Below are 24,677 nucleotides of genomic sequence, written 5' to 3' on the forward strand. Positions count from 1 at the left end.
TTGTCCATGGAATCCTGAGATAGGAACACTGATTATGGAGGTTTGGGAAAAGATAGGCAAACTGCTACATGCAGAGCCTCGAGCTCCTATCTCTGTCTTGCACACCTGGAATCTCTGCCAGGATGCTATTGCAACATTTGGCAGATGGAACATGTCATGGCTGTCTTCCAGGTCTTCCTGGGTGTGCAGCTTCTGCTGCTTTTACACCCCACTCTTGTGCTTCTGACTTTCCACCACCACCACAACCAAAAGACACAAGCCCCACAAAATCTTTGGGCAACTCCCCACCAGTTCTAACTCCCATGCAAAAGCTAACCCAGGAAGCTAAATGATAGAACTGTGGGGGACTGGTGGGGCTGGAAAGATAAGAAATATAAAATATAAATGACCTTTATTTTGAGAATGTGGGAGAGACACCCTTGATCCCCTAGGGCACAGCATTCCCATTTCCCCTTCAGTGATCTCTCCATGGAACACATGGAGTGCAGGCATATAAGTAGCCTAGCTTTGGGGTGGAAACTAAGGGGGCATCAGGGATGCACAGGTAGCCCATTGGTCTTTGTTTGGCGCCATAGATAAATTCCTAGGGGTGGGGGAGATAAGAGCTCCTTGGTTCCATCTCTAAGGCTTCACTGGCTACAGTGTCCAGCCTGGGCCAAAACCTTTTCACTAAATGACATGGGGAACTCATCCCTTGTCCTGTTTTACGTCAACAAGGACAGGAGCCCTGCTTTGAAAACTTACAAATTCTGTTTTTAAAGAATTAAAAAATGCTGTAAAACAATATGGACTTTAAAAGAACCTCTGTAATTGGAATTATTGAGAGCATTGGTCAAGGTTATGAAATGACCCCTTTTGTTTGGAATGCCTTAGTGTGTACTATTGTCACTCCAAGCCAATATCAGGTATGGCTTCAAGAATATAGCGATGCTGCAGACACACAAGCTATAGATAATTTAGATCGCAACATTCCTGTGGGCATTGCTGAATTATGTGGTAAAAGAGCTTGTTCAGATATCTGCATCAAGTTTGTTTGCCACCCACAAGCTTATCCTCAAATATCTCAAATTGCTTTGAAAGCTTGGAAAAAAATTCCTGAAACAACTGACTTCTCCTTTCTGCTGTCCTTAACTATTTCTCTTCAAGTTGCTCTTGCTGACTATGCAGGTTCCATTTCTTTCAAAATGCCCCCAGAGCCAGGTTGGCAAGAACCAGTGCCCCTGCTGACCTGGGGAGGTGGGGATACTTCTGTGTTATCCCCAACAAGCCCGGTGTGGATTCCTGCTCATTGGGTTCACCCTGCACGGAATGAGTTGGCACCACAGGCTGCATAACCCAAGTCCTCAGTTTTGCCTCTCCCTGAATCAAGCCCAGCCACCTCGGAAATGACCCAGGATAATGACTCCTCAGCCAGTGTGACCTGGGATGATATACAAGACTCGTTCCATACATCTGAAGAGGAACTCACTGCTGAAAGGCTTCTTGCGGCAGTATTTACCAAATTGACAATGAATTCTTTAATGCCTGTTTGTATTCTATGTTTTGCTATGTTTTGTAACCCACCATGGGGACTTTAGCGTTCCACAACTTCCAGGAAAGATTGGAATACAATACTTGGATTCAATTGGTAAAAATAGCTAATGTCTCTCATTTCTGTCTTGCTCAAAAGAAAGAAATAAAATACATTCTCGGGTCCTGTCTGATTCCAGTATGCAAGGACCCTGCCTCTCTAAGTAATTATACCATTTTCTCCATTATTCCAAACAAAATTGTAACATATGCTGACTTTCCAAACTGGGGCACTCCCATCCTTAAAAAACCTGATAATGCTGTTAAAATGTTCCACTCCAGGGGCTTGGGATTTAGCTCAGCGGCATAAGCGCCTGCCTTGCAAGCAGGCAGTCGTGAGTTCAATCCCTGGTACCGATAAAAATGAAAGAGACAAAAAAAAAAAAAAAAATGTTCCACTCCATATGTAGCAACTTGAAATGCCTCATGTGCTTGTATTGAAAATTGTAGTACTCAATGTCTTTGCCTTCCTAACAGTACTTGGAATTGTTCTAGTTATGAGCCAATATTATATGAACATGGACATGTTCCTCTCCCTGCTGGATGGTTTTTCTCATGTGAAGAGTATACCTTCAATTAAATCCCTGCAAACTTGTAACACAAAATGCTGACTTAGTTGCCTTACTATATTGTTGCCTTCTCCTGAATTTACACTGTCTTGCACCCAATGGTCTACAACTAGTCTCACTGATCTATGTGGGGACTTTTCTATTAGTCTGTTAACTAAAACAGAAATTAATGCTTTAGGTATTTCTCTGGTTGGTGTTCCAGGGCCAATCGCAATGCTAATACACTAGCTTGTCTCATGGCAAAACAAGTTAATTATACTTCTACAGCTTTGGCATTATTAAACAAAGAACAAAGTGAGCATTGACAAGCGATTTTAGATAATCACAGTGCAATTGATTATCTGCTATTGCATCATCATGGATGTAATGAAATTGCTCAAATATACTGTTTTAATTTGTCTGATGAAAGTAAATCCATGAATGGGAAACTTCATGATTTACAAGAACTTACCAAACAGATACATGTGTCTCAAGGGTTCAGTATGGGTTATGGGATTTCCTTACAGGATGGCTAACAGATATCAATTGGCTAAAACAAATGTTTCTTTATTGTGTTACTGTCCTTATTTGCTTAATTGGTATGGGATGTCATGTTCAATACATGCCACCCTTATGCAAAATGTTCATACCTAAAATGTTGGCTTCTAATATGGTAAGAAAACCTAAACTGAAAAAAGAATGGGGAGATGTAGAGAGGCCACAATGACTCTATTTTGTCCTGGACACATCCAGGTGGACAATGTTATGGGAAAAATGCAGGTGTTGGAACATCGCCCCCATTCCAAGGTAAAAACATGAAACATTGAAAATTGTACTACTAAATGTCTTTGCCTTCCTAACAGTACTTGGAATTGTTCTAGTTATGAGCCAGTATTGTATGGACATAGACATATTCTTCTCTCTGCTGTATGGTTTTTCTCATGTGAAGAGTATACCTTCAATTATATCCCTGCTAACTTATCTTAAGATAGGTCAAGAAATAAACAAGTTTTATAATCTGAACATGTGCAATTTGAGTTTCTTTGTCCTTTATCTCAATAAAAGCTTTTTGTTTAGGCTGGCCAGTGGCAGCCATTTGCTGACCCTTAGTGTGTGCAACTCTTTATTTTCCCTTCGCTTACAGAATCCCAACAAGTAAGTGTAAAAATTTCTTAGTTTAACCATGTAGATAATTCAGTAGCTTTGAGTGCACTTACAATGTGCAGCCATGGCCCTCAGCCATTTCCAGAACCTTCCCTCATCTCCAAAGAGACCCTATTCCATGCAATAGTATTGCCCCAGCCTCCCCTCTGCTTGGTCCCTAAGAGCCTGGCTTTTGTTTCTGTGTGGAGTGCTGTCCTGGCTGTCATGCTGCTTTTCTCCTCTCTAACACGCATGCTTCTTACCCTGCCATATCAGCCACTGAGGCTGCCTGTACACAGAAAGCAGGGTGCCCTGCATGGCTGAGATCAGTGAGGGAAGGCTCTAGTCTATTGTTAGTAATCAAGTCGCACAGCGAGACTTCCAGAAGTCCCTGGTTTCAGCCCTGCCCTTCGCAGACAGCCCTGTACCCAGCCGCTTCTCCGGTCAATGCAGGAGGGGGAGAACGCCCTCCCTCCTGTGCAGGGGCACAGGCACAGCTGGGATAAAGACTTGCTTTCATCCTCCCGGAAACCTGCTCTTGAATTATTTCCAGGTGTGTGGGCTCCGGAGGTCCTGTAAGTCTACTTGGGGTTCTTATCTTGAAGTGTGGACAGAGCAGTTGTTTTTAAAGAAAAGGCCATCAGCACTCAGAGTTGTTAATGGAGAGGAGCAGGAGACCAGCAGCTGATAAAAACCAGCAGCTGCAGCAATGGCTGGCACATGTGTGATTTTTCTTTTAAGACAAAAGATGTTAATGTAGGAGCTGTTTTTTCCTAAACGAACACCTCAGCATTCAGGTTTAATCGCAGAATGGGCACTATGCGATAAATATGTGGGTTTGGGTTGAGTTTGGGCGCTCATTTCGGAAAGGTTGGCCATCATTGCCCTAGTTCAGCACAAGATAACAGCAGAAGGTTGAGGCCAGCAGTGGCAGTGAGCAGCAGCTGGCTGTGTCACCTGTTGGCATCTAGCATTATCCTGTGTCATCTGGTGGCATCAGCACTGCTGGCAGAGCTGCACTTTACAAACCCACGATTTCCATCTGAACTGAGCAGAAGTGCACTGGGCTAATGGCAACCGAACAGAAGTACCCAGGCCTCAAGGGTGTGTAAGCCTCAAAGGCCGCAGACATCCGCAGGAAGTCCCTGTAAGGAAGCAGCGTGGTGCAGCAGAGTATCTGAGGAACGGCGTGGTCTGCCTGGGCCACGAATTGGGACTGGACCGGGCTCGAGGCCCCAAGCACCTCAGAACTTCTGCTGCGCAAGCAGACGGGCTTCAGCAGGTACCGAGGTCGCCGAGCACAGCCAGGGAACACAGCGCCCAGGAAGAGCCCCTGCCACACGTAGGGACCGAAGAGCAGTCTCAGTGGAAACCGAAAAAACAAACAGCTGGCACGCGAATACACGCAGCGTAAGATAAGCGCAAGTAAGATGTTAAAAGTGACGGCAGGGAAATGCTCACCTCGTTTTAAGTGAAGACAACCTACTATTTTACATAGTTTATGGTTTTAAAATAAGACTACAGAAACAGACGGGAAACTAAATCTAGCAGATTCTCGAGGAACCGCACGACGCAGCCCACCACAACCCTTGGCCCCGCCCTCTTGCTCCTCCGCCCTCACGCTACTGGCTGCCCGCAGGCTAGACACGCCTACTCCGGCTCCGCCCCCTTGTCTTCGGAGACCCAGGGGAGCTGGGGTTCTGGCACCGAGTAGCGCTGGCTCTTTCCCAGCAGACAACCTGAGTCTTCTGATTGGTCCTGGGCGGTCGTGGCGTGATGACGTCGCGTCCTCGGGCGGTGTTCGCGGCCGGGTGCGGGGTTTGGGCTAACTGTCTCTGGTGGGGCTGTCGGTGCTCTGGCGTCCTGGGCATCTGGGCAGCCCCACGCGCGGCAGCGGGAGCAGACTGGGACAGCGGAGCGGAGCGAGCACGGGCAGGCGGCTTCCCAGCACTGCCTCAGGCTCAAGGCTCCTCCGCGACCCGGGAGTAGGCTGTGGCGGAGGGTCAGGTCGAGTTCGCGCGCCTTTATCTGCCTTAGATTTGGTGAAAGTATCGCGGCTTTGAAGATAACCGTCTCTCACAGGCTTGGCTGATGATGTTTACATTTTTAAGATGAGTATGTTTTCGTGAGCCCTCAGGGTTTCCATGAAACGTCCACCTGGAGACGTCTGCTTTCCTCAGTGGCTGTTCTGTAGCCGATTCCTGCGACCCGAATGTCCTTTGTTTCTGGTTCTTGAAATACATTTTTAATTATTCGAATTAGAGATTTTAACTTAAAACAGAAGACATGCATGCCATTAAAAATGCAAAGTTAAGATAGTCAACAACCAGTGCCTTAGCCCCACATTAAAATCCTGGAAGCCAGGCTCTAGCGGCAGCCGTTTCGGTTTTTGGCCAGTGCTTCCAGAAAGTCCACGCATATAGTTACACATTGGGGTGTCACTTTTTTTCAACTCTCAATTGTAAAATGACGTTAGAAACAGTCCACAGCCCCTTGTGCAATTCTTGGAATGTCCGTGGTGCCTGTGATAAGTGTAAATATCCTTCAAAGAATGAGCTTTACATTTCTAACAATCAGAGGATCTGATTGTCCCATATGCATATCACATAAAGTTTTACCCCTTGTTTTTAAGCCTCCCATGGCGACATAATTACCGAAGAGTCACTTACTGGGGACATTTAGGGCACTCAGTTTTCCTATCACAAAGAATGCTGTGACCAATGACCTTGTGTGAACGTTCCCACAGGCTCAGACGGATGCCCCTTGGCACAGAAACAAGGTGCTTTCCCTTTAGCACAAGGGAGAAAGCTGGGGGGAGCAGGACTCCGAGACTGATCCAAACCAAGGGCAAAGGTGTACAGATTTTATGGCACCTGTGGGGTAGGAGGGTCTTGATTCCATCACACATGCAGACAGCTCCAGTTGTGCTGAAGCTCTCTGTCATAGTCCTTCAAGCGAGAGTTTCATTGCTGTAATCTTCACCTGGGTATGATTATTTTTTAACTGCTAATTAAGGTAACTACAGTTTACTTTAGAGCCTCCTCCAAGCACACTGCTATCCTTGCCACCTGGAGTCTGCCCCTTTCATGTGGGAAGTTACTAATTGGGTTTTGGAGCAGGGCAGCTCACTCCCCAGCCTCCATGGGTTTAATTTTAATGGTCTTGTTTTTCTCTGCTCTTATTTCTTGGAATCTCTGTGTAGTCTTTGAAGGCTGAATAGCTTCAGTCCTCCCATCTTGGTGTGGTGCGTTATCCTCACTCTGTAGCCTTGCAGACGTTGGCTTTTTTTTTTAATCCCCATGAGACTGAGCTAGGCTAGCTGTCTCACATATGGCAGGTCCTTCTGAAAGAATTTTGCCCTAGATAGGATATTACAGCAGTGGGAGGCAAGACCAAGGGACATTTACCTTGAGGTCCCTTTCCCCGCCCCTTTGCAACTTACGTGTGGTGCAAAAAGAGTCCCAATCAACTAAGTGCATCAGCAATGCCACCTTTAAGCACCACCCCAGTTGGAAACTATATGTATGCCCCCTACACTATTTGTCCAGCAAGGAAAGCCAGACCCCTAGGGGTCATGGGGTTTCTCTCCATGTTCTTAGACTAAAGGCCATTTTTACTTTATAGTCTCTCTTTTTCGGTGCAGAAAATCCTATCATTTGGTTCCCTGACCAGGAAGGCAGCATGACTCCTGGGGTCCTCCCAGTTTGAGTCTCCCTGCCAATTCACTGACTGGACCACATCTTGGATTAATTCCTCATTTATCAACACGTGGGAGCTGCTCAACTTGTGGACACCAGCCTGCAAACAACACCGGCCTAATTAATTTACCTCAGGTGAGCCAACCTCTATCTGAGGGTTTCTCTGTGACCGTGGGCCAGGCTCACGCCGGATTACCCATTCCGTCCCTGGACTGGGGTAGCAGTTCTCATGTTCCTTGGACAGTCCGAGGCAGAACCATTACTGTGGTCCTCTGGGACCTCACCTGTGCCCTTTTGGTGAAGGCCAAGAGGCATGAGTTGGAGCTGTTCCTTTAGCCACGCTTCCAAAATAGGTGATGTTAGCCATGGTCCCTTTTGGCTCACTTTTAATTTGGTCATGGGAAATATTTTTTCCTCTCCCCCAAAAAAACACACCTCTGGGGTGCCTGATTCGTAACCTTGGTACTCTTGGCCTAAAGAAAACCATAAGAATTAAACAATCTTTTACTGCCAGGAGGCTTGGCCAATCTACAAACTTAACAGCAGCCTAGGGCCTAAAGAGATGTTTGACCCCTGTATTCTCAAAAATTTATTATGGTTTTTGTTACACTGGTGACAAGTTAGCAGAAATTTCATATGTACAGGTTTTCCTTACCCTAAGAATGTGCTCGTCTCTCATTAAACATTATGTACACCTGCTCAAATATTTTTAGCTAGCTCTGTTGCACCACAAACTTTCCCTTCCTGCCCTCAAAACCCCTTGGATGATACTGTACGCCCCATCTCTAACCCCCCCTCCTCCCTATCTCCGAGATCAAACCCCGCAGCCTTCTCAGCCAAAGGTTTCTGTACCTGCTGCACTGTCCTTGCCTCCTCCCTCCCCTAGGGTTTCTAATCTTTCCCCTAGGGTCTTTAATTCTCCCCTAGCATTTCTTTCCGTCTCCATCTTCTCAATCCTCTTGATCCAAGCCATCTGTCCTGTCTGAGAGTTCTTTGTCTCCTTCCCCTGCATTGCCATTTTCTCTACCAGCTCACCATACTCAGTCTTGGGCGTTCCAACCTTCTGGAGGGCCACATGGTTGCTGCAGCTTGCGTGGAGGACAGCTGCCATTTTACAGCCCTCCACCACATGGCAGGGTGATGCCATCTTGGGACGGGTCTCACCGTCAGTGGCCATCCCCTTGTGGCTCGTGTGATCAGCAACGAGCACCCTGCTGTGGGTCACATGATGACTCACTGTGCTGCCGGCAGCAGCTGGATTGCTGTAGAGCACATGGTGACGTGCCAGCAACCTGTGTTTCCTTTACACATGGTGGTGAGCAGCTGCTTTGTAACCAATCATTGGGTAATTGCCCACACACGCCTCCAGACAGTTGGCTGCTCAATGGCCATCTACTCCACAGTCTTCTCTGCCTCAATCTCTGCTCCCACTTGGAGAACAGGCTGGCCCCCACGGACTTGTTAATGTACATGTGCCTTTCTCCCTTTCTGACTTATCTCAGATTAGCCATAAATTAGGTTGCTTTTCTGTTTACCTATAAAATTATATCAGAGAATTTCAGTTTATAACTAATTGGTATGATTTACATTTTAAGGATATTTATGTGATTCTGAACTCCACCCTCAGCTCACAAGAGTGAGCTCAGCTGTGTGCAAGCAGCTTGAGCAGAAGCCGATTACAGATATAAGGCAAATACTGCTGAAAATGACCCTGGGCCTACTGTGGTGCCAGAACAAGATCCTAACTGGAATTACCAAAATGGAGAAGGTTCTCATAAAATACGTAAGATGATTGAATGTCTAATTGTAGGCCTTAATAAAATTGCTCACAAATATATTAACTCTAACAAACTTTAAAACAGGTCCAGGAGGCTAATGAAAATCCAGCTCTGTTCCAAAATCGGCTTAAGAACACCTAAATTAAGTTTACTAATGTAAACCCAGACTCTCATGAAGGGATGATTGTTGTTAACTCTTATTTTATTTCTCAGTCTGCTCCTGATATTCATGCAAAGTTACAAAAGGCTGAACATGGCCCTCAAATCCCACAAGAAGACCTTCTTAATTTAGCTTTCTGTGTCTTCAACAACAGAGAAAAAACTCAAAAAGAGGAAAAAAAGGCACAAAAAAAGAAATTTGCTAAATATTAATCTGGTTTCTTAGCAGTGGCACTTGGGGCTCCCAAGACAGTAAAGCCAAAACAAGGTGGAGCTGCCTGAGCCCCTCCCAGACCATGCTTCAAGTGCAGCAAAGAAGGACATTGGGCAAGAGAAAGCACCAGTCTTGGAATTCATCACTGACTGACTTGTCCCCAATAAGGTATCCTTCTTGGAGCCCCGAGTCTCACTGGGGGTCTCAGATAAGACACTATCTGTACTTGTAGACACGGGGGGTGACTTATAGTGTACTCCCTGAGTTTTCAGGCCTTGTATTAAGTCCTCAATCTCTGTGGTGGGTTTGATGGCTAGCCTCCGCAGCCTTTACAGACAGGGCCTGTTCCATGCAGATTCCAGACTCTCTTCTTTACCCATAGCTTCCTAGTAATTCCAACATGGTCCACACCCCTTTTAGGTAGATATCTCCTTCAAAAGCTTAACTTCTCCTTTACCTTCTCCCTCCCCACAGCTCTAGTCCTCCAAACATCCTCACAGTGCACCACAAAGTCATCTCCTCCCCTTCCTTTTTCTCTGGTCAATCCCATAGTTTGGGATACTTCGAATCCCACCTGTGCTACTCATGCCATGCCTATTTTAATTTGTCTTAGGGGTCCTTCAATTTTTCCTTCCCAAATATCTCATAGCTCCCAAGCATTTACTGGGACTTAAACCTATAATTAAGTGCCTTTTAGACAATGGTTTTCTTAAACCTACCCATTCACCCTATAATACTCCCATTCTCTTGGTACTCAAGCCTGATGGGTCCTATTGCTTAGTGCAGAACCGGTAACCAATAATGCTGTTACCTCAATCCATCCAGTGGTGCCAAACTCTTGTACCATGCTCTCTCATATCCCTTCCTCTACCACTCACTTTACAGTTCTAGATCTTAAAGATGCCTTGTTGGGGCTGGGGGTTTAGCTCAGCGGCATAAACGCCTGCCTTGCAAACAGGCAGTCATGAGTTCGATCCCTGGAAACGGTAAAAAGGAAAAAGACAAAAAAAAAAAAAAAAAAAGATGCCTTGTTTACCATCCCCCTACACCTGGATTGTCAGGATCTCTTTGTGTTTACATGGAGTGATCCAGACAGTCTCAGGTCTCAACAACTTACTTGGACAGTGCTCCCCCCAAGGGTTTAGGGATAGTCCCCACTTCTTTAGCCAAGCTCTTGCTGCTGACCTTGCAGAACTTGATCTCAAATCTAGCACTCCCCTTCAATACATAGATGACCTTCTCTTATATTCTCCATCCCATACGTTATCCATACAGCATTCAGCTAATCTCCTTAATTTTCTTGCCAGTTGTGGATACAGGGTCTCTCCTGTTAAAGCCCAAATAGCTTTCCCAAAAGTTAAATATCTAGGTCTCTTTCTCAACTCCATCACTCGTTCCATCAGATCGTAAGGCTATTCTTTGAGATCTTCAGGTGCCCACAACTAAACAACAGGTTACATCTTTCCTAGGTTTAGCTAATTTCTTTCATTTCTGGATTCCTAACTTTGCAGCTCTAGCACAACCCCTCTACAAGGCTTCTAAGTGTCCCTTATCAGAGCCCCTAGACCCCACTATGCCCATACATGCCTCCTTTCATAAATTAAAAGAGGCTTTCCTAAGAGCTCCAGCCCTGACCCTTCCTGACCCCACCCAACCTTTCACTCTATATACTACTCTCAGGGCCACAAGAAGGGACCTTCTTTTCAAGCAATAGCCTACTTGTCAAAACAGACAACACAGTAAAAGGATGGGCTTCTTGTCTCCGAGCCCTTGTGGCTGCAGCCTTACTGACACAGGAAGCTAAGAGGTTTACATTAGGGCAGTCTATTATAGTATACTCATCTCATCATCTAAATGATCTTATCTCACACGAGGCAATCCTTGCTCTGATGACCCCTTCTTGCCTTCAATAGGTACATCTAGTTCTCTCTCTGGACCCTTGTATCTCTATTGCAACTCATGGTCCTCTTAATGTGGTAACTTTACTTCCCACCTCAGAGAGCCATCCTCACCATGACTGTTTTGAGGTCTTACAGATGACTCCCACCCCTTTCTTTCACATTAGTAGCATACCTCTCTCAGCCTTTGACACATGGTTCATAGATGGCAGTTCAACAAACATAGATAGCCAAAAAAGGCAGGATATGCAATAGTTAACCAGTCAAAAGTTTATAGAGGCAAATCCACTGCTATCTGGGACCTCTTCCCAGAGTGCAGAACTTATTGTCCTTACAAGAGCTCTTACACTAGCAGAAGACAAAGTCATAAGTATATACACTGATTCAAAGTATACATTTAGCATTTTACACTCTCATGCCTCTACCTGGCAAGCATGGGGTTTTATTAGCTCTCCGGGAACCCCCATCATTAATGTGTCTCTTATCCTTAAACTCCTAGAGGCAACACTACTTCCAAAGCAGGGAGCAGTTATTCATTGTAGGGGACACCAAAATTGTGCAGATTCCATTGCTCAAGGCAATGCTTTTGCACATTCACAAGCCAAGTTAGCTGCACAAAGGCCCTATCCTTCTCATCTTCTCCTTTAGTCCCAAACAGTCTACCTCAACCTAATTATAAACCAGAGCAGCTACAGTTACTTTATAAACCAGGTTACACACAAAGCACTCAGGAATGGATTTTCTAGGTATCAAAATTTGTTCTCCCAGATCAGCAGGCCTTAGACATCATCACTGACTTACATAACTGTTACATAACTGTTACATAGATAGGATCACAGGCCTATCCAAACTCTTAGCCCCAGTAGTCACACATCTTCTTTAAAGGCATCATCCTTCAGGTTACTCACCCTGTCATCTCTGTGCTAGGACCATTCCTCAGGGACATATAGCACCCCCTTCCTTTCCTACTCATCAATTTTGAGGACACATCCCTAGTCAGAACTGGCAGATAGATTTTACACATATGCCCCACCACAATACTATCAAATATCTTCTCACCTTTGTTTGTACTTTTTTGGGATGGATAGAAGCCTTTCCCACAACCAGGGAGACCCCTGATGTAGTTACTAAAGTCCTGTTACAAGAAATTATCCCAAGGTTTGGTCTACCTCAGAGTATTGAGTCAGATAATGGTCTAGCCTTTATTTCTCAGATCACTCAATAGGTATCCTCAAGCTTACACATCACCTTGTACCTACACAGTCCATACCATCCACAATCCTCAGGAAAAGTAAAAAAGGCAAATGGCCTCATTAAAATACACCTTACAAAGCTCATTTTAGAACTATACCAACCTTGGCCTCAACTTCTGCCCATAGCTTAGCCAAACTCAGGGCACTTCCCCGGGCTCCTACATTTTTAAACTTATGAACTTATGAACTTATGTATGGCAGGCTATTCTTACTTCACAGTCTTCCTACTCCCCAAAGTCTCCCTTCTCTTGCTGACTATATCCCAGTCCTCTCTTTCCTCCAACACCTGTTACAACACCATGCTGATCTCTGTCTTCCCAACCCTCTGAAGGGACCAAAGCAGATCTTCCCATATCCCCAGAGATCTAATTTATCTCAGATGTTCTAAATTGGACCTGGGGATTTAGCTCAGTGGCATAAGCACCTGCCTTGCAATCCCTGGTACCAAAAAGAAAAAAAAAAGTTCTAAATCCACAGGATTACAACCAAGGTGGAACAGCCCCTACTTGGGTCTTCTTGGCAATCCCTACAGCGGTCAAATTTGCTGGACTCCCATCCTGCTTTCACATCACTCTGTGTCCTCCTACCCCTAAATCTAACCATCCTGAGTGCTCATCTCATCTTCTGCCACCTACTTGTTTCTGTCTCACTGAGGCCTCACAGCCACAACTCTCAGGCTAAGTCATGCTTTGTTATCCAATTTAGTTTCTAATTTCTTACATTCTATTAATTATCCTTTTTACAGCAGGACTCTTAACAGTCTTTCCTAAAGACTCCCACACCATGCGAAAGATTGTCTTCATGTTGTTCTATGTGACAACTGTCTTTACTTCTCTCTATCCTCAGCTGTTTAGTCAAACGTGAGATCCCTGAAGGCCTAGGCTCCTATCGTCCTAATAGTGATACAGCCATGGCCATCCCCACCCCTCTTATTCTTTCTAGCTCATTTCCTGGATCAGAGACAAGCCCTACCTACCTACCCTCTTAACTTCTACCCTTTCAGATGGGGGAATAATCACCTCTCATAACTTCACTCCTCCTAACCCCATACTTATTTTTTCAGCATTCTACCTCACTGTGGTAATGATTCTACCTCACCGTGGTCCTGATAAAATGACATATCTAAATCAAAGGCACCTTTCCTTCTATCTTATCTGGGTCCTTAAATATGATAGTGGCGGGCTGGGGATTTAGCTCAGCGGCATAAGTGCCTGCCTTGCAAGCAGGCAGTCGTGAGTTCAATCCCCGGTACCGATAAAAAGGAAAAAGACAAAAAAAGAAAAAAAAAATATGATAGTGGCCTGCCTCTTCATAGCATCTTGTCTCTTTGTTTTTCCAGTCTAACATGTGGGCATTCACCAATGATAAAGCTGTCCTGGCTGAAACACCTGGCACCAGCCTCTGCATGGGCATCAACTGTCATCCCATCAACCTTCCTAATCCCCAATACGATACCCCCTTTCAGCAGGAAGTAGTAAGAGAGAGAGAGACTTCGCCCTTTTCCTAACAATAAAAAGATGGGAATGAAAGGATTCTGCCCTAGATAGGATATTATAGCAGTGGGAGGCAGGACCAAGGCATGTTTAGCTTGAGGTCACTTTCCCCTCACCTATCCAACTTACCTGTGACATGAAAAGAGTCCCAATCAGCTATTCACGCATCAGCAATGCCACCTTAAGCACCATCTCAGTCAGAAACTATATGTATGCCCCCTGCACCACATGTCCAGTAAAGAAAGCCAGACTCCCAGTGGTCATGGGGTTTCTCTCCGCGTTCTTAGAATAAAGGCCACTTTATTTATTTATTTTTTGTCTTTTTCTTTTTTATCGGTACCAGGGATCGAACTCATGACCACACACTTGAAAGGCAGGCGCTTATGCCGTTGAGCTAAATCCCTAGCCCCAAGGCCATTTTATTTTATATTCTCTCTTTTTACCACGCTGAAAATCGTATTACCTTCTTCTTCTGGCTCAAGACCCCATTTGTGTACCCAAAACCACAAATGCTCAAGTCTTTTTAATGCAGTAGAATTGCATATAACCTATGTACACTGTATATCACCCCAAGATTACTTCTCATACTCAGTAAATGTAAATCTCTTTGAAAACAGTTATGTTGTATTGTTTAAGATTAGTAAATAATGAAAAACATGTATGTTTAGTACAGATGCAATTTAAAAATATTTTCTATTTGTAGTTGAACATACAGATACAGAATTTATGACTATGGAGAGCCAACTGTACACAGAAACACACCCACCAGGGCTGAGTGTGTGACTGTTAAATATCACATGCCCTCAGAAGGACCTACAAAGTGTTTCCCAGCTGAGCTCCTTCCTTGCAACTTGGTGACATGCTCAACTCAGAGCTGTTCAGGTCCCTGCCTCTTCAATAATGAAAAATGGTCAGTGCTCTGAGATCGACAGCTTTGTTCATAGGTTGCAGAGGCCCAGCTGACTAGCCCGTGCAAAGAACCTTGTGTTTTAGTCCATGGTTTTGGGTTGCACTGAAGCCACAGGGATGCAGCTCCCTTTCCCTTGGCTGTTTAGTCTTGTGTGCTAGGCCCAGATTCTGGAGTCAGCCTATGTCTCTTGGACAGGATAGCCATGCTGACTGACTTCGCGATGTGCAGCAGACATCTCCCGTGCATGCCGCCCTCCACCAACCTTAGCCCCAGCCCCACCCCCAGCCCATCACTGCCCCTCACTGGAGACTGAGGACTGAGGTGAGGCTGCTAGCTCAGGGGCCTGGAGGGGCCCTGCACTGGCACAGCGGAGAACAGGGCCCCTTAACCCTGTATCCCAAAGGACAAAGTCAGCTGGGATTTCATTTGCTATTCACAGAAGACCGGGCCTTCACTGTGCAGAGTGGAAGGGGAGCAGGGCTTGGGTTTAAGGTGGGCTGAGGCAACATCTAACCAGGTCCCTGAGACACCAAGGCTACCTATTCCAAACATGAAACTCAGGGCTAGGAGCTGCAGGGCGGCTCCTACCAGCCTCTTGCTTCTGCTCAGCAGGCTTGCTGTCAGATTGTGACAGTTTCCTTATTAAACCTACACAGGGACAGGGCAGCCTACAGACTGAGATAAAACACAAAGACAAAAAAGAAAACGATTAGCAATAAGGACCTTTCCACTAGGTGAAAAGGTTTGAAGGAGTATGCTAAATTGGTGACAGCTCCTCCCTACCTTTGGAGTGAACTCTGAAAGAGGTTAGGAATACAAAACAGCTGATTTGTCTGAGCTTGGTTTCTTTGAAATGAGCCTTTCCGGCACTCTGCTCATTCAAGCAGGACAAAGAACGAAATTTGAGGCCTTGACATATAGCTCAGTGGCACAGTGCCTGCCTGACAAGGGTGAGGTTGTGAGCTAGATTCCCAGGTATCAAAAGGAAAAAAAAAAAACCAAGATTTAGACTTTCCTTCGTAATTCCCTCCAGGACATTAGGACTCTGGAGCTCTCCAGTACACTCTCCCAACCTCCTCCCTTTGGTTCAGGATTTTTTTCTTGGACTGTGAGCTCAGTTTGCACAGAATTAACTGACTTGGGTGCTGATGGGAACTTGCTGGGGTGGCCACTGTCCAGTTAGGTTGTGGCTGGGGGCTGCAATCCAGGAAGCACCACCTTCCATGTGAGCCGTGTGTGCCACCAGTGACCATGCCTCTGCTCCTCACCCCAGGTCTTCATGCCCTTTGCTCCTATGTTAGCTCCATCTACACAAGCGGGCCTGGATCTCATCTGCTGACCCACCTATGACTTTACTGGACCCACACAGTGTATTACAAGAAGATAAGTTAGTAATTTAACCTTCCAATTTAAGGAAATTTTAAAAGACAGCCAAAACAAGTGGGAAGAAGGAAGCCACAAAAAATACAAAGTAAATTGAAAACAAAAACAGTAGAGAAAAAAATCAGTCAAATAAGCTAGTTCTTGAAAAGTGCAGCTGGGCATAGTGGCACCCACCTATAATCCCAGCACTTGGGAGGCTGAGTTAGGAGGATTGTCACAAATTTAAGGCCAGCGTGGGTTTAGCAGTGAGTTCAAGGCCAGCTTGAAGTACTTTAGAGATCTTGTCTCAAAAAAGAAATGTTAATACTGGTAAATCTCTAAGAAGAAAGACAAATATCAGTATCAGGAAGGGGCACGATCATTATGAAGCTAAGGTGACATCATGACATCACAGACAACCCCTCCAACCTCCTAATGGTGCTGTGCCTGTGGTGCCAGGGGCCTGCAGGGTGCAAATGAAAGGGTTTTCCCTAAGCAGCGTGGGTTTTCCATTCTGGGGGAAGGCCCAGCAGCATCATGAGCACAGTGGTGCACACCTGTAGTCCCAGCTGCTCAGGAGGCTGAGGCAGGAGGATCACTTGAGCTCAGGAATTGGAAGCCAATCTGTGCAAGAGACCCTGTCAAAGAAAACCAAACCAAACCTTAATACCAACAGCAGACTTAACATGTAGCAGGGTGGTACTGGCAGGTGTCTAGCTGTCCTTCCTCAGTGTCTGTCACCTCTGTCCCGCTTTCTGCTCCACCAGCTTGGTCTCCCCAGACCCGAGCCACAGCCCTTGCTGTGCCACGCAGAGGAACCAGAAGTGGGAGTGAGCAAGGTGGCAGGCTCTGGGCACGCAGTGTACCTTGCCTTCTGTCTCACACTGCAGGGCTGGAGTAGGACTGTGGACAGGAGGGGTGTGTATGGCCACTCTGCAGCCAGCAAGGTGTTTAAACTTATTTAGGATAATAAGGCAAATCCAGGGAAGGACTTAAGGCATTTTCTTCATAAGGCAGATCCGGGGAAGGATTTAATGCGTTTTCTTCCGTTTGTAACTCTTAACTGTTAATTTCGCATGGCAGGTGTGTGACCAGGCTACCCAAAAATCCGGGGCTCCAGTCTGGGGTGTTACACAGGATTCTAGCTTGAAGGAGCCTGTGATACCCACTGCAGGTCACCTGTGTGCAAGTGCTGGTATGTGTGTGTGCGCATGAGTGTCCCCAGGACCACATACCCCTGCAGGTACCTCCATCTGCTCAAGGCTTGGCAGAACACATAGGGCACAAGCAAAGAAGAAGCAACTTGTATTAACTTTTTATTTTCTGAATTTCCAGAATCAGATCTCTACTGAACAAATAGAAAAATAGAAAAGCCTTCTACTTTTAAAAGGCAGCTATGACAACAAGTGCATATTTAGGAGGAGGCTCCTGGGATGCAAACAAATGCAGGGAGAGTTTGGCCTCGGAGCAGTGTGCTCTGTGGCAGGAATAGAAACTTAGCATGTGGCCTCATCCCAGGCCTGGAACTGCAGTTCAAGCCTCTCCCCAACTAGTTGGCCCAGTCCTGGAAACGGAAACAGTCACTTGCGATCCTCCATACCGTGTTGGTAGGGGAGGCCTGGGCGGTGAGGATGAAATTCTGGTTGAAGTCCCGCTGTTTGTTGCCCTCAAACTTCACAGACCCACAGATAACAACCAGGACTGTGGTCTGACTAGGTGTGGCCTCATCGTGGACAGGTTGGCAGTCAACCACATTGATCTGGAACTCGCTGGAGGGCAACATTTCAAAGAACTCACTCAGGGACTCCTGTCCTGAAACGGCGTTTCCATTCCATACCAAGGTGGCTGTGCCCATGTAGAGGCGGGACAGCAGGCGCCGCCGCTTATCCATGGTGGTGTAGTAGACGTTGACAAACTCCTCGGCTGCTCTGCAGGCCTGGTCCACATAGGTCTTGAAATCCACAGATGCCATCTGGGGCTGAGCAGAAGGAGGCCTCTGCTGGGAAGTTGTCTCTGACCTGGGGGATTGGGGATGGGGCCAGATGGAGAGAACTCAAGTGAGCGCCAGCATTTCTCCTGCCAGAGGGACAGCAATTCCCACTGTGGCAAATGGCTGGCACTGCAGGGAGGTGACACCTGTGTGTTTGCCAAGTCTTCAGAATCCCATTTCATTATACAGAGCACACCTGAGCGCCAAAGGCCACTCCTTCCTGGCCTCTTGGGGCTCCCAGAGAGGGTAAAGGAAGCAGACAGGGCTGTAGGGAGACTTGGCCACTGGCTCAGCAAAAGCCAAGTGGAGACAGCGCACACTTCTTCGCCAGGACTATGGGCAAAATGACCAAGCTTACCCACACAACCCTGGAGTGGGCAGAGACTAAGAAAAGGACTGGGCAAACAGGGCTGCCCCCGTGACAGAAGCAACTGTGTGGCCCATTCAGCAGAAACACTGTTTCTTTTCTTTTTTTTTTTTTTTTTTTTTTTGTGGTACTGCGGATCGATAGCCTTGTGCTTGCCAGGCACACTCTTATGACACCCTATTTCTTTACAAGAAAAATCCTCAAAGAGCCAAGAAACAGTGACATCTGGGTTTTCTGTAATGGGCGAAACTGTTCTTTTTTTCCGATTAAAATATTCCCGGGGGGACCTTGTAAAACAAAGGGCAAAGTGGACTCGTTTACAGTTAGAAACCGAAATTGTGAATAACGCTTTCACTTCAAAGCCCACCCCCACCCTTTTAAAAAAATCAGTTTATGAAACAGGTAAAAGACATCTTTCACTTCAGAGTGTGGTCTTAGTATTACAATGTCCCAGCTTGCTATCTGAGGACTAGAGAAGGCCGATACTTTTTTTCTGTTTTTGTGAGGGGGTCTTGCTATGTAGCTCAGGCTGGCTTTAAACTCACCATGTAACCCAGGATGGAAGGCTGGACCTTCCATTTTTTTGTTGTTGTTTGTTTTGCGAGGGGAACTCACCATGTAGTCCAGGCTGTCCTTGAACTCCTGCAGTCCTCCTGCTTCAGCCTCCCATGTGCTGGGATTACAGACACTCGCCTGGCATAAAAATGTGGAACTTAAAGCAAAAAACTGGAAGGGCGCAGGCCCTAGAAACAAGCAGTCAAGAGCCAACCTGAGACCCGGCTCTGCTCTGCAACTCTGAACTATTACCCGCTAGGTCTCCGCACAGCTGGCGCCAGAAGGGGCCCAGGGCTGTGATGCAGCCGGCGAGAGAAACACGCACGCGCATGCCCAGTGTTGCCAAAAAGGGAAGGCCGGGAAAATCCTGCCTGCACTACACAGTCCTTTCATTTGCTTCAGCGCCCTTTAGCTCCGCGGCGCCCGTGCCGCCACTCTCTCCCCGGGCAGACCGGGGGCCGGATACCGGGCACGGGCCAACCGCTCCCGTTCCCCGCCAGGCAAGCTCCCCTCCCTGTCCCGCCCCCTCCCCGCTCTCTCAGGCCGGGGACGCAGCCCAGGTTCCCTAAGAAGCAGTCGTGACTGGAACAAAGCAAGGGCCGGGCGCGGCGTCCTTCTGCCCTCCGCTTCGCGGTCGCCACACTGAGCGCCGTCCTCCTTGGGTCGGGAATCACCTCGGTCCGGCGTGCGCGTGGGCGGCCGGACCCGGCAGCCCTTACCTGCGCTGCGCCCGCCTGACTCCGCGAGGTCCTCCCGAAGCTCGTCCTTCAGGCGCCGCGATCCTCTTTCGCTCGCCGCAACGGGATGCGAACGGGCCGCCGCCTCTCCACTATCTCCCCAAAGGATTCGCCCGGGCCGTCGGTTGGGGCCGGAGAACGTCTGTGCACTATCCGCCGGTTCCCGCGTGCGACCCGCCCCACTTAGTCTCTCCCCTTCGTGATGGACAGCTAGTTTAGCCAATGGGACAGCGCGCCGGAGGCCAGGGGCTTCTATAGAGGCGCCTTCCTAAAAGACGGAGGCAAATCCAGAGTAGAGTTTTTATTGGCCAGGTCGATTAGGTCGGATTCTTGATTGGGTGTATGCGCCTCAGGCCCCACCTCCGGAAGTGGAAGTGGCTCTACTCCGGATCAGGGCCCACCCCCCGGAAGTGGGAGTGGTTCTACTCCAGATCAGGGGTTTGGGCCGCGCTCTCCTGTGGGGCTTCCTTTGTGCCCTCTGCTCTCCTGGGTCTCGGAATCTGCTCCGGGCCTTGTCCCCTCCGCTCTCTCTCTCGGCGCAAGCCACGTGGAATTGACCTCCGATGGCGCCTGGCGGAGGACCATGCAGTTCCGGAGGAGACAGACTGGGGCTGCCGTCCCAAGGCCACCAGCGCCGCCCGGCGGTCGCGGTCCCTGTGATGTCAGCCGTGCCCGGGAGCACCTGGAAGTGGAGCTGCATTTTATTAGAGTCACCAGCAGCTTCACCGAGCAGAGCCATTCAGTGCCGGGTCTTGGCAAATGCGAAGTGCAATTAAAACAAAAATCTGTTAGAAAGGAAGCCCAGGTCGGAGCGGAGCAGCTGGATCTCCCCCATCCGGGCGTCCTGGGGCTCCTGTCGCCGCCCATTGGCAGGATGCTTTGGGAACCAGGGAAAGGGGTTGCTCAGCCCACTCGCCTCTGGCAGGGGGATGACAGCCTATGTTATTAAACCACCGAGCTCGAGGCTGGAAGGGCGTCCTGCCGGCTGTAGTCACCAGAATGGTTTACTGTAAAATCGCCCTGGACAGTGCTGGAAGTGAACTGTACAGTGAACTGTACAGCTTCCGTAGGCTGCCCCAGGAGAGGACACTTAGAACGGGGCCGAGCCGCAGGTGCAGAGATGCTGCCTTTCGCTTGTTTGCCCCATCTTCTCTGCATTCCTGAGAACTCGGGACGGATCGCTATTCTGATTTTATGGATGAAAACGTGGAGAGACAAATTAAAAAACTAGCCTTGTGTCACAGAAGCCTTTCAATCCCAGAAGTACAGGTTGGGAGAATTTTATCCAGCACCCAGAGCTTTGAGAACCCAGGCCTCTACTCTGGGAGGTTGGAGCCTTTTGAGGACTCTGTCTCCAGCGTCCCAGATGTGCCACCCCCATAGACTGGGTAGACGCTGCTTGAACATAGAGGCCTAGATCTAATCACTGCTCTTTCTGGTCAAGCAGAGAGGAGCCCTCCCTACAGCCACCCTCTTTCTTGTGTAAAACCCTGGTTTCTATTGCCTCTTGATTTTGGGAACTGTTCGGTGAATTTCCTGTTGAGACTTAAAAGAAACACACATCTGCCTCTGCACTGGGCCCTCGATTTTTCAGAGAACACGGAGGAGTCCAACTTGGCAAGTTGCTGAGTTCATTCTTGTTTACTGAGCTGTGGGTGATGTAGGCTGAAGTGCCACCTAAGTTGTCACCACCCCCCACCCCCGGGCTAGGCCACTGCTTTCTTAGGGTGCTAATTAAAACAGCAAAAGGAAGCAAGAAGGATCCTTGAGAGAAGTATGCTTACCTCTGAACTGAGCCGATCCTCACAGGGCCCTGCATCCCTCTCTACTAGTCCAGTTTAGCCCTGTGTGGTGGACAGCCTCACATACAGCTTCAGCAGTCATCAGGGCCTGCTGCAGGGTGTGATCACCTCAGTGAGGGTTTGGAGGAAAGTTCTCACTTCAGAGGTCAAGGCACCCCAGCTCTAAGCAACATGCCACTGGAAAGTTGACATGTGAGCCCAGCTGGGGGTGGTGTGAAACCCAGTTAGGACCACTGAGCCCAGAGCAGGTGTTTGCTAGGACATTCCAGGAAAGGAGCCTTTCTTCTCTGCCCTGGACCTGGGGTGTGTGGATGGTTTTGTGGCAGCTCTAGCCATCCTGAGGGCCCTCCACAGTAAGGAGGCAGACCAAGAAGGTGAGAAGAGGGCCAGCCCTGGTAACTCTTGGAAACCAAGTCAGCCCTTATCCCAGAGTCTGCAGTCTCAAGAGCCAGTGTTGCAAGCTTAGTTCCTTACAGCATGGCTAGTGTGGCCGGAGCATTAGCAGGGTGGCTGGCTTCCACCTCCTCTATAACAGGGCAATCATAGTATCTTTCTTACGGCTGACACAAGGATGGAGGTGCAGCTGGAGGGAAGTACTGCGCCCAGGAGCCCCTGGAGAAGTTGGAGAGGCAGAGTGGTGCTTGACATTTTGTATCCATAGCAGCATCTTCATTTGCCAGCAGTCCCTCCAACAACTGGCTTTTAAACTTGGGATGAATAAATGGACAAATTGGTAGGATTTGTCACCAAATCACAGGGTGCTTTCTGAAGATGAGCCTGGCTTAAGCAGCTGTGGCCCAGTGGTGCGGTTTGCAGCAAGGCCATGGGAGGAAGGCGCATCTGCCACTTCGATTGTGTCCTTGGCAGCTCTGAAGACGCATGGTTTATGGATCTTTAAGTATGTAAACACAGCGCTGAGCCTCTCCCCCATCAGTGTGGTTCTCCAGGGCAGGATTGAAATGAGTTTGCTTGCAGCTGTGTGACTTGGAGCCTGTGGATTGGCCGAGCCATTATGCCTCTGGTACCTAGCCCACTTTTTGCTCTGTCTCTGCCTTAGTAGAATCATGGGGGCGACTGTGACCAAGTTGAGCCCAGGCCACAATCTTCTGAGCTCAGTTGGGGCTTGACCTTGGGAAGACTTCCAGGGACCGCAAAAGAAGCACCCAGGGACTTAACTGTGTTGTGAAATTGGAGCTCTGCCTCGTTTCCTGGGTAATGGGCTCTGCATGGTCTGTGTTGATGTCAGCATTGTTTACAGTGTTTGTCCAGCCTTGGACCATGCTTTTGTCAGAGGGTTAGGGATTGCTGCTGATAGGTCTCAGATAGTCTCTGCGAGCTCAGCTGCCAGCCTTGCAGACTTGTGGGAGCATCAGACACAGGTGCAGAGCCTTTGTGGGGGTAGGAACACAATGTGGGTGTTCATCAATATTTGCAAGTAACAGAAAACAACTCTCACTGATTTAAGCTGGGAGCTATTTATGGGATGACGACTGCAGGTCTCTCAGGGCCTGCAACAGTCATGGGCAAGGTGCACTGGGCATGGGAGTAGAACCTGGCAGCAGGTGCTTCAGGGGCAGGAGTAGGTGGGCTGCTGGAGCTATGGCCAGAGCCCAGCATATATGCACTCACACATGCTCTTGGATGCACCATTCACACATGCACATGTGCATGCCCGCACAAGGACATACAGGGAACATCCATGCCATCAAACACACGCACACACATGAAGATATGCAACCAGTCACACTCAAGCATACACTCCCACGTACGCCCACACAGTGGGCTCATGTCTGTGCATACACATCTATATGTGTGTATACCTATGTACTGTCACTCAGCACATGCACACAACACTCTCACATGCCTCTATATGAGGGCACATGCATACACATTCACACACGGAGACACATGTACATACATGTACGTTCACATAAACCACTTGGTGCACATACACACCCTACCAGGGAACATACACTGTCACACCTGCACACACAGCAACTGGTACCTGCATCCACATGCATACACGCACACCCACATGCTCACACAAACACCCCCACAGTACAAAGGTGCATGCTCACATGTACACATGTGCACACATGGATGTGGCTGCATCGATTCCCAGTGGTTTCTCTTACTCTGCCAGATCATGTTTACCGAACCTAATGACAGAAACCTCCAGTCTGATGTGCTCCTCTGGAACCTGGCCTTGTTGGGTCCTCTGTGGATCAGGCAGCCTGCATGAGAGGTGAGTGTAGAGGAAATGACACTGTGTAGTGGCTACAGCTGGACCTGAGGGGAGACAGCCTCCGCCATGCTGTCAGGAGGCCTGTGCCAAGCTGTAAGTGTCAGTGCCTGGTGCCCAGCTGTGTGAATGAGCTGCCTGGAAGTGGCTTGGCTGGGTGACCTCTGCTGTCATGGCCTGAAATCAGCCTGCTGAGCCAGTGTAGCCTTGAGAGCTTTCACAGGTGCTTGCTCCATTTTGCGAGCCACTGCCCCTGCTGTGGCTGCCTAGGCTACAGGAGAAGCCCCATGCCTGCGGTGGCCCTGTCCTACATATGTCCCTGTGAATGGGTTTTACAACTTTCTAGTAAAGGGTCCCCAGGTATAGGAAGCCCTTCTGGACCTCACTGTGGTTCAAAGGAGTCCACGTTTGTAATCATAGAGAAAATTATAGGAATTCCAATAAGTAATTCCAATCTACCACTTCCAGTGAAACCCACAGTGAGAATAAAGAAAGGAACATATATTTGCAGCTGTGGGAAGCCCAGGGGATCCTAACTGCAATTGAGACAATGGCTACCCAGGATCAAGGTCTGGACTCAGGTTTTATTCGTGAAGAGGGGAGTGGCTCAGAATGAGTGACTGTGAGAATGGTGGGAGGTACTGAGTACTGTGAGCTAGGCTAGGTAGGATGGGAGAGAGTCCCTCAGCAATATGCAGAGAGAGTAATCTGTGTGACACAGCTTGAGGAACTCTCTGCTGTGTTGTGTCTGTGCTTCAACTCTGCTGTGGTCTCCCTGTCCCCCAAATGCCAGCGTGTCGGCCTGGCTCATAGATGCTGGCTGGAAGCATCAGGTGGTCATCACCAGCCTGGGTGCTGCTTTAAAGGCTGCATGTCAGCACCTCAGCTAGGCCCATTTGCTTTGCTTAGCACCAATCGAGGGGATAAAGAAATGTCCGAGCCAGCTCTGTGCACACAAA

The 24,677-nt window shown here is 48.1% G+C and overlaps 1 protein-coding gene and 2 long non-coding RNA genes across 8 annotated transcripts in view; 2 read left to right on the forward strand and 1 right to left on the reverse strand.

Moving 5' to 3' along the window:
- The first annotated feature begins 3,546 nt into the window (after nucleotides 1-3,546).
- Nucleotides 3,547-14,064, forward strand: LOC134476032 (uncharacterized). 4 transcript variants are annotated; one of them, XR_010047454.1, is made up of 4 exons: nucleotides 3,547-6,504; nucleotides 6,885-7,093; nucleotides 9,122-9,277; nucleotides 13,600-14,064. It is a non-coding gene; the product is annotated as an uncharacterized LOC134476032 (long non-coding RNA). The 4 variants fall into 4 exon arrangements; XR_010047453.1 differs by having other exon boundaries at nucleotides 3,548-5,375; XR_010047452.1 differs by having other exon boundaries at nucleotides 3,549-5,375; nucleotides 6,904-7,093.
- Nucleotides 14,065-17,328: 3,264 nt separating this feature from the next.
- Nucleotides 17,329-19,850, reverse strand: Nxt1 (nuclear transport factor 2 like export factor 1). 2 transcript variants are annotated; one of them, XM_005006574.3, is made up of 3 exons: nucleotides 19,657-19,850; nucleotides 18,998-19,075; nucleotides 17,329-18,043 (listed from the first exon to the last, which is right to left on the reverse strand). In XM_005006574.3, exon 3 carries the CDS (start codon nucleotides 17,995-17,997, stop codon nucleotides 17,575-17,577), a length of 423 nt encoding a protein of 140 aa, XP_005006631.1. In that variant the 5' UTR covers nucleotides 17,998-18,043; nucleotides 18,998-19,075; nucleotides 19,657-19,850; the 3' UTR covers nucleotides 17,329-17,574. The 2 variants fall into 2 exon arrangements, with proteins under 2 accessions (XP_005006631.1, XP_063104681.1); XM_063248611.1 differs by having other exon boundaries at nucleotides 18,998-19,125; nucleotides 19,657-19,839.
- Nucleotides 19,851-20,027: 177 nt separating this feature from the next.
- LOC111753427 (uncharacterized) overlaps nucleotides 20,028-24,677 on the forward strand; it is a 33,061-nt gene continuing 28,411 nt past the window's right edge. The window contains exons 1-2 of one of the 2 annotated variants that reach the window (XR_002788216.2): nucleotides 20,028-22,855; nucleotides 23,620-23,721. This is a non-coding gene — a long non-coding RNA (uncharacterized LOC111753427). Of the gene's footprint in view, nucleotides 23,722-24,677 lie in introns of both variants that reach the window. The other variant, XR_010047455.1, reaches the window with a different exon arrangement.

This window comes from Cavia porcellus, unplaced genomic scaffold (assembly GCF_034190915.1).
Source record: "Cavia porcellus strain 051 isolate PalLab524CR breed Dunkin Hartley unplaced genomic scaffold, mCavPor4.1 scaffold_5, whole genome shotgun sequence".
NCBI classification, from domain to species: Eukaryota; Metazoa; Chordata; class Mammalia; order Rodentia; family Caviidae; genus Cavia; species Cavia porcellus.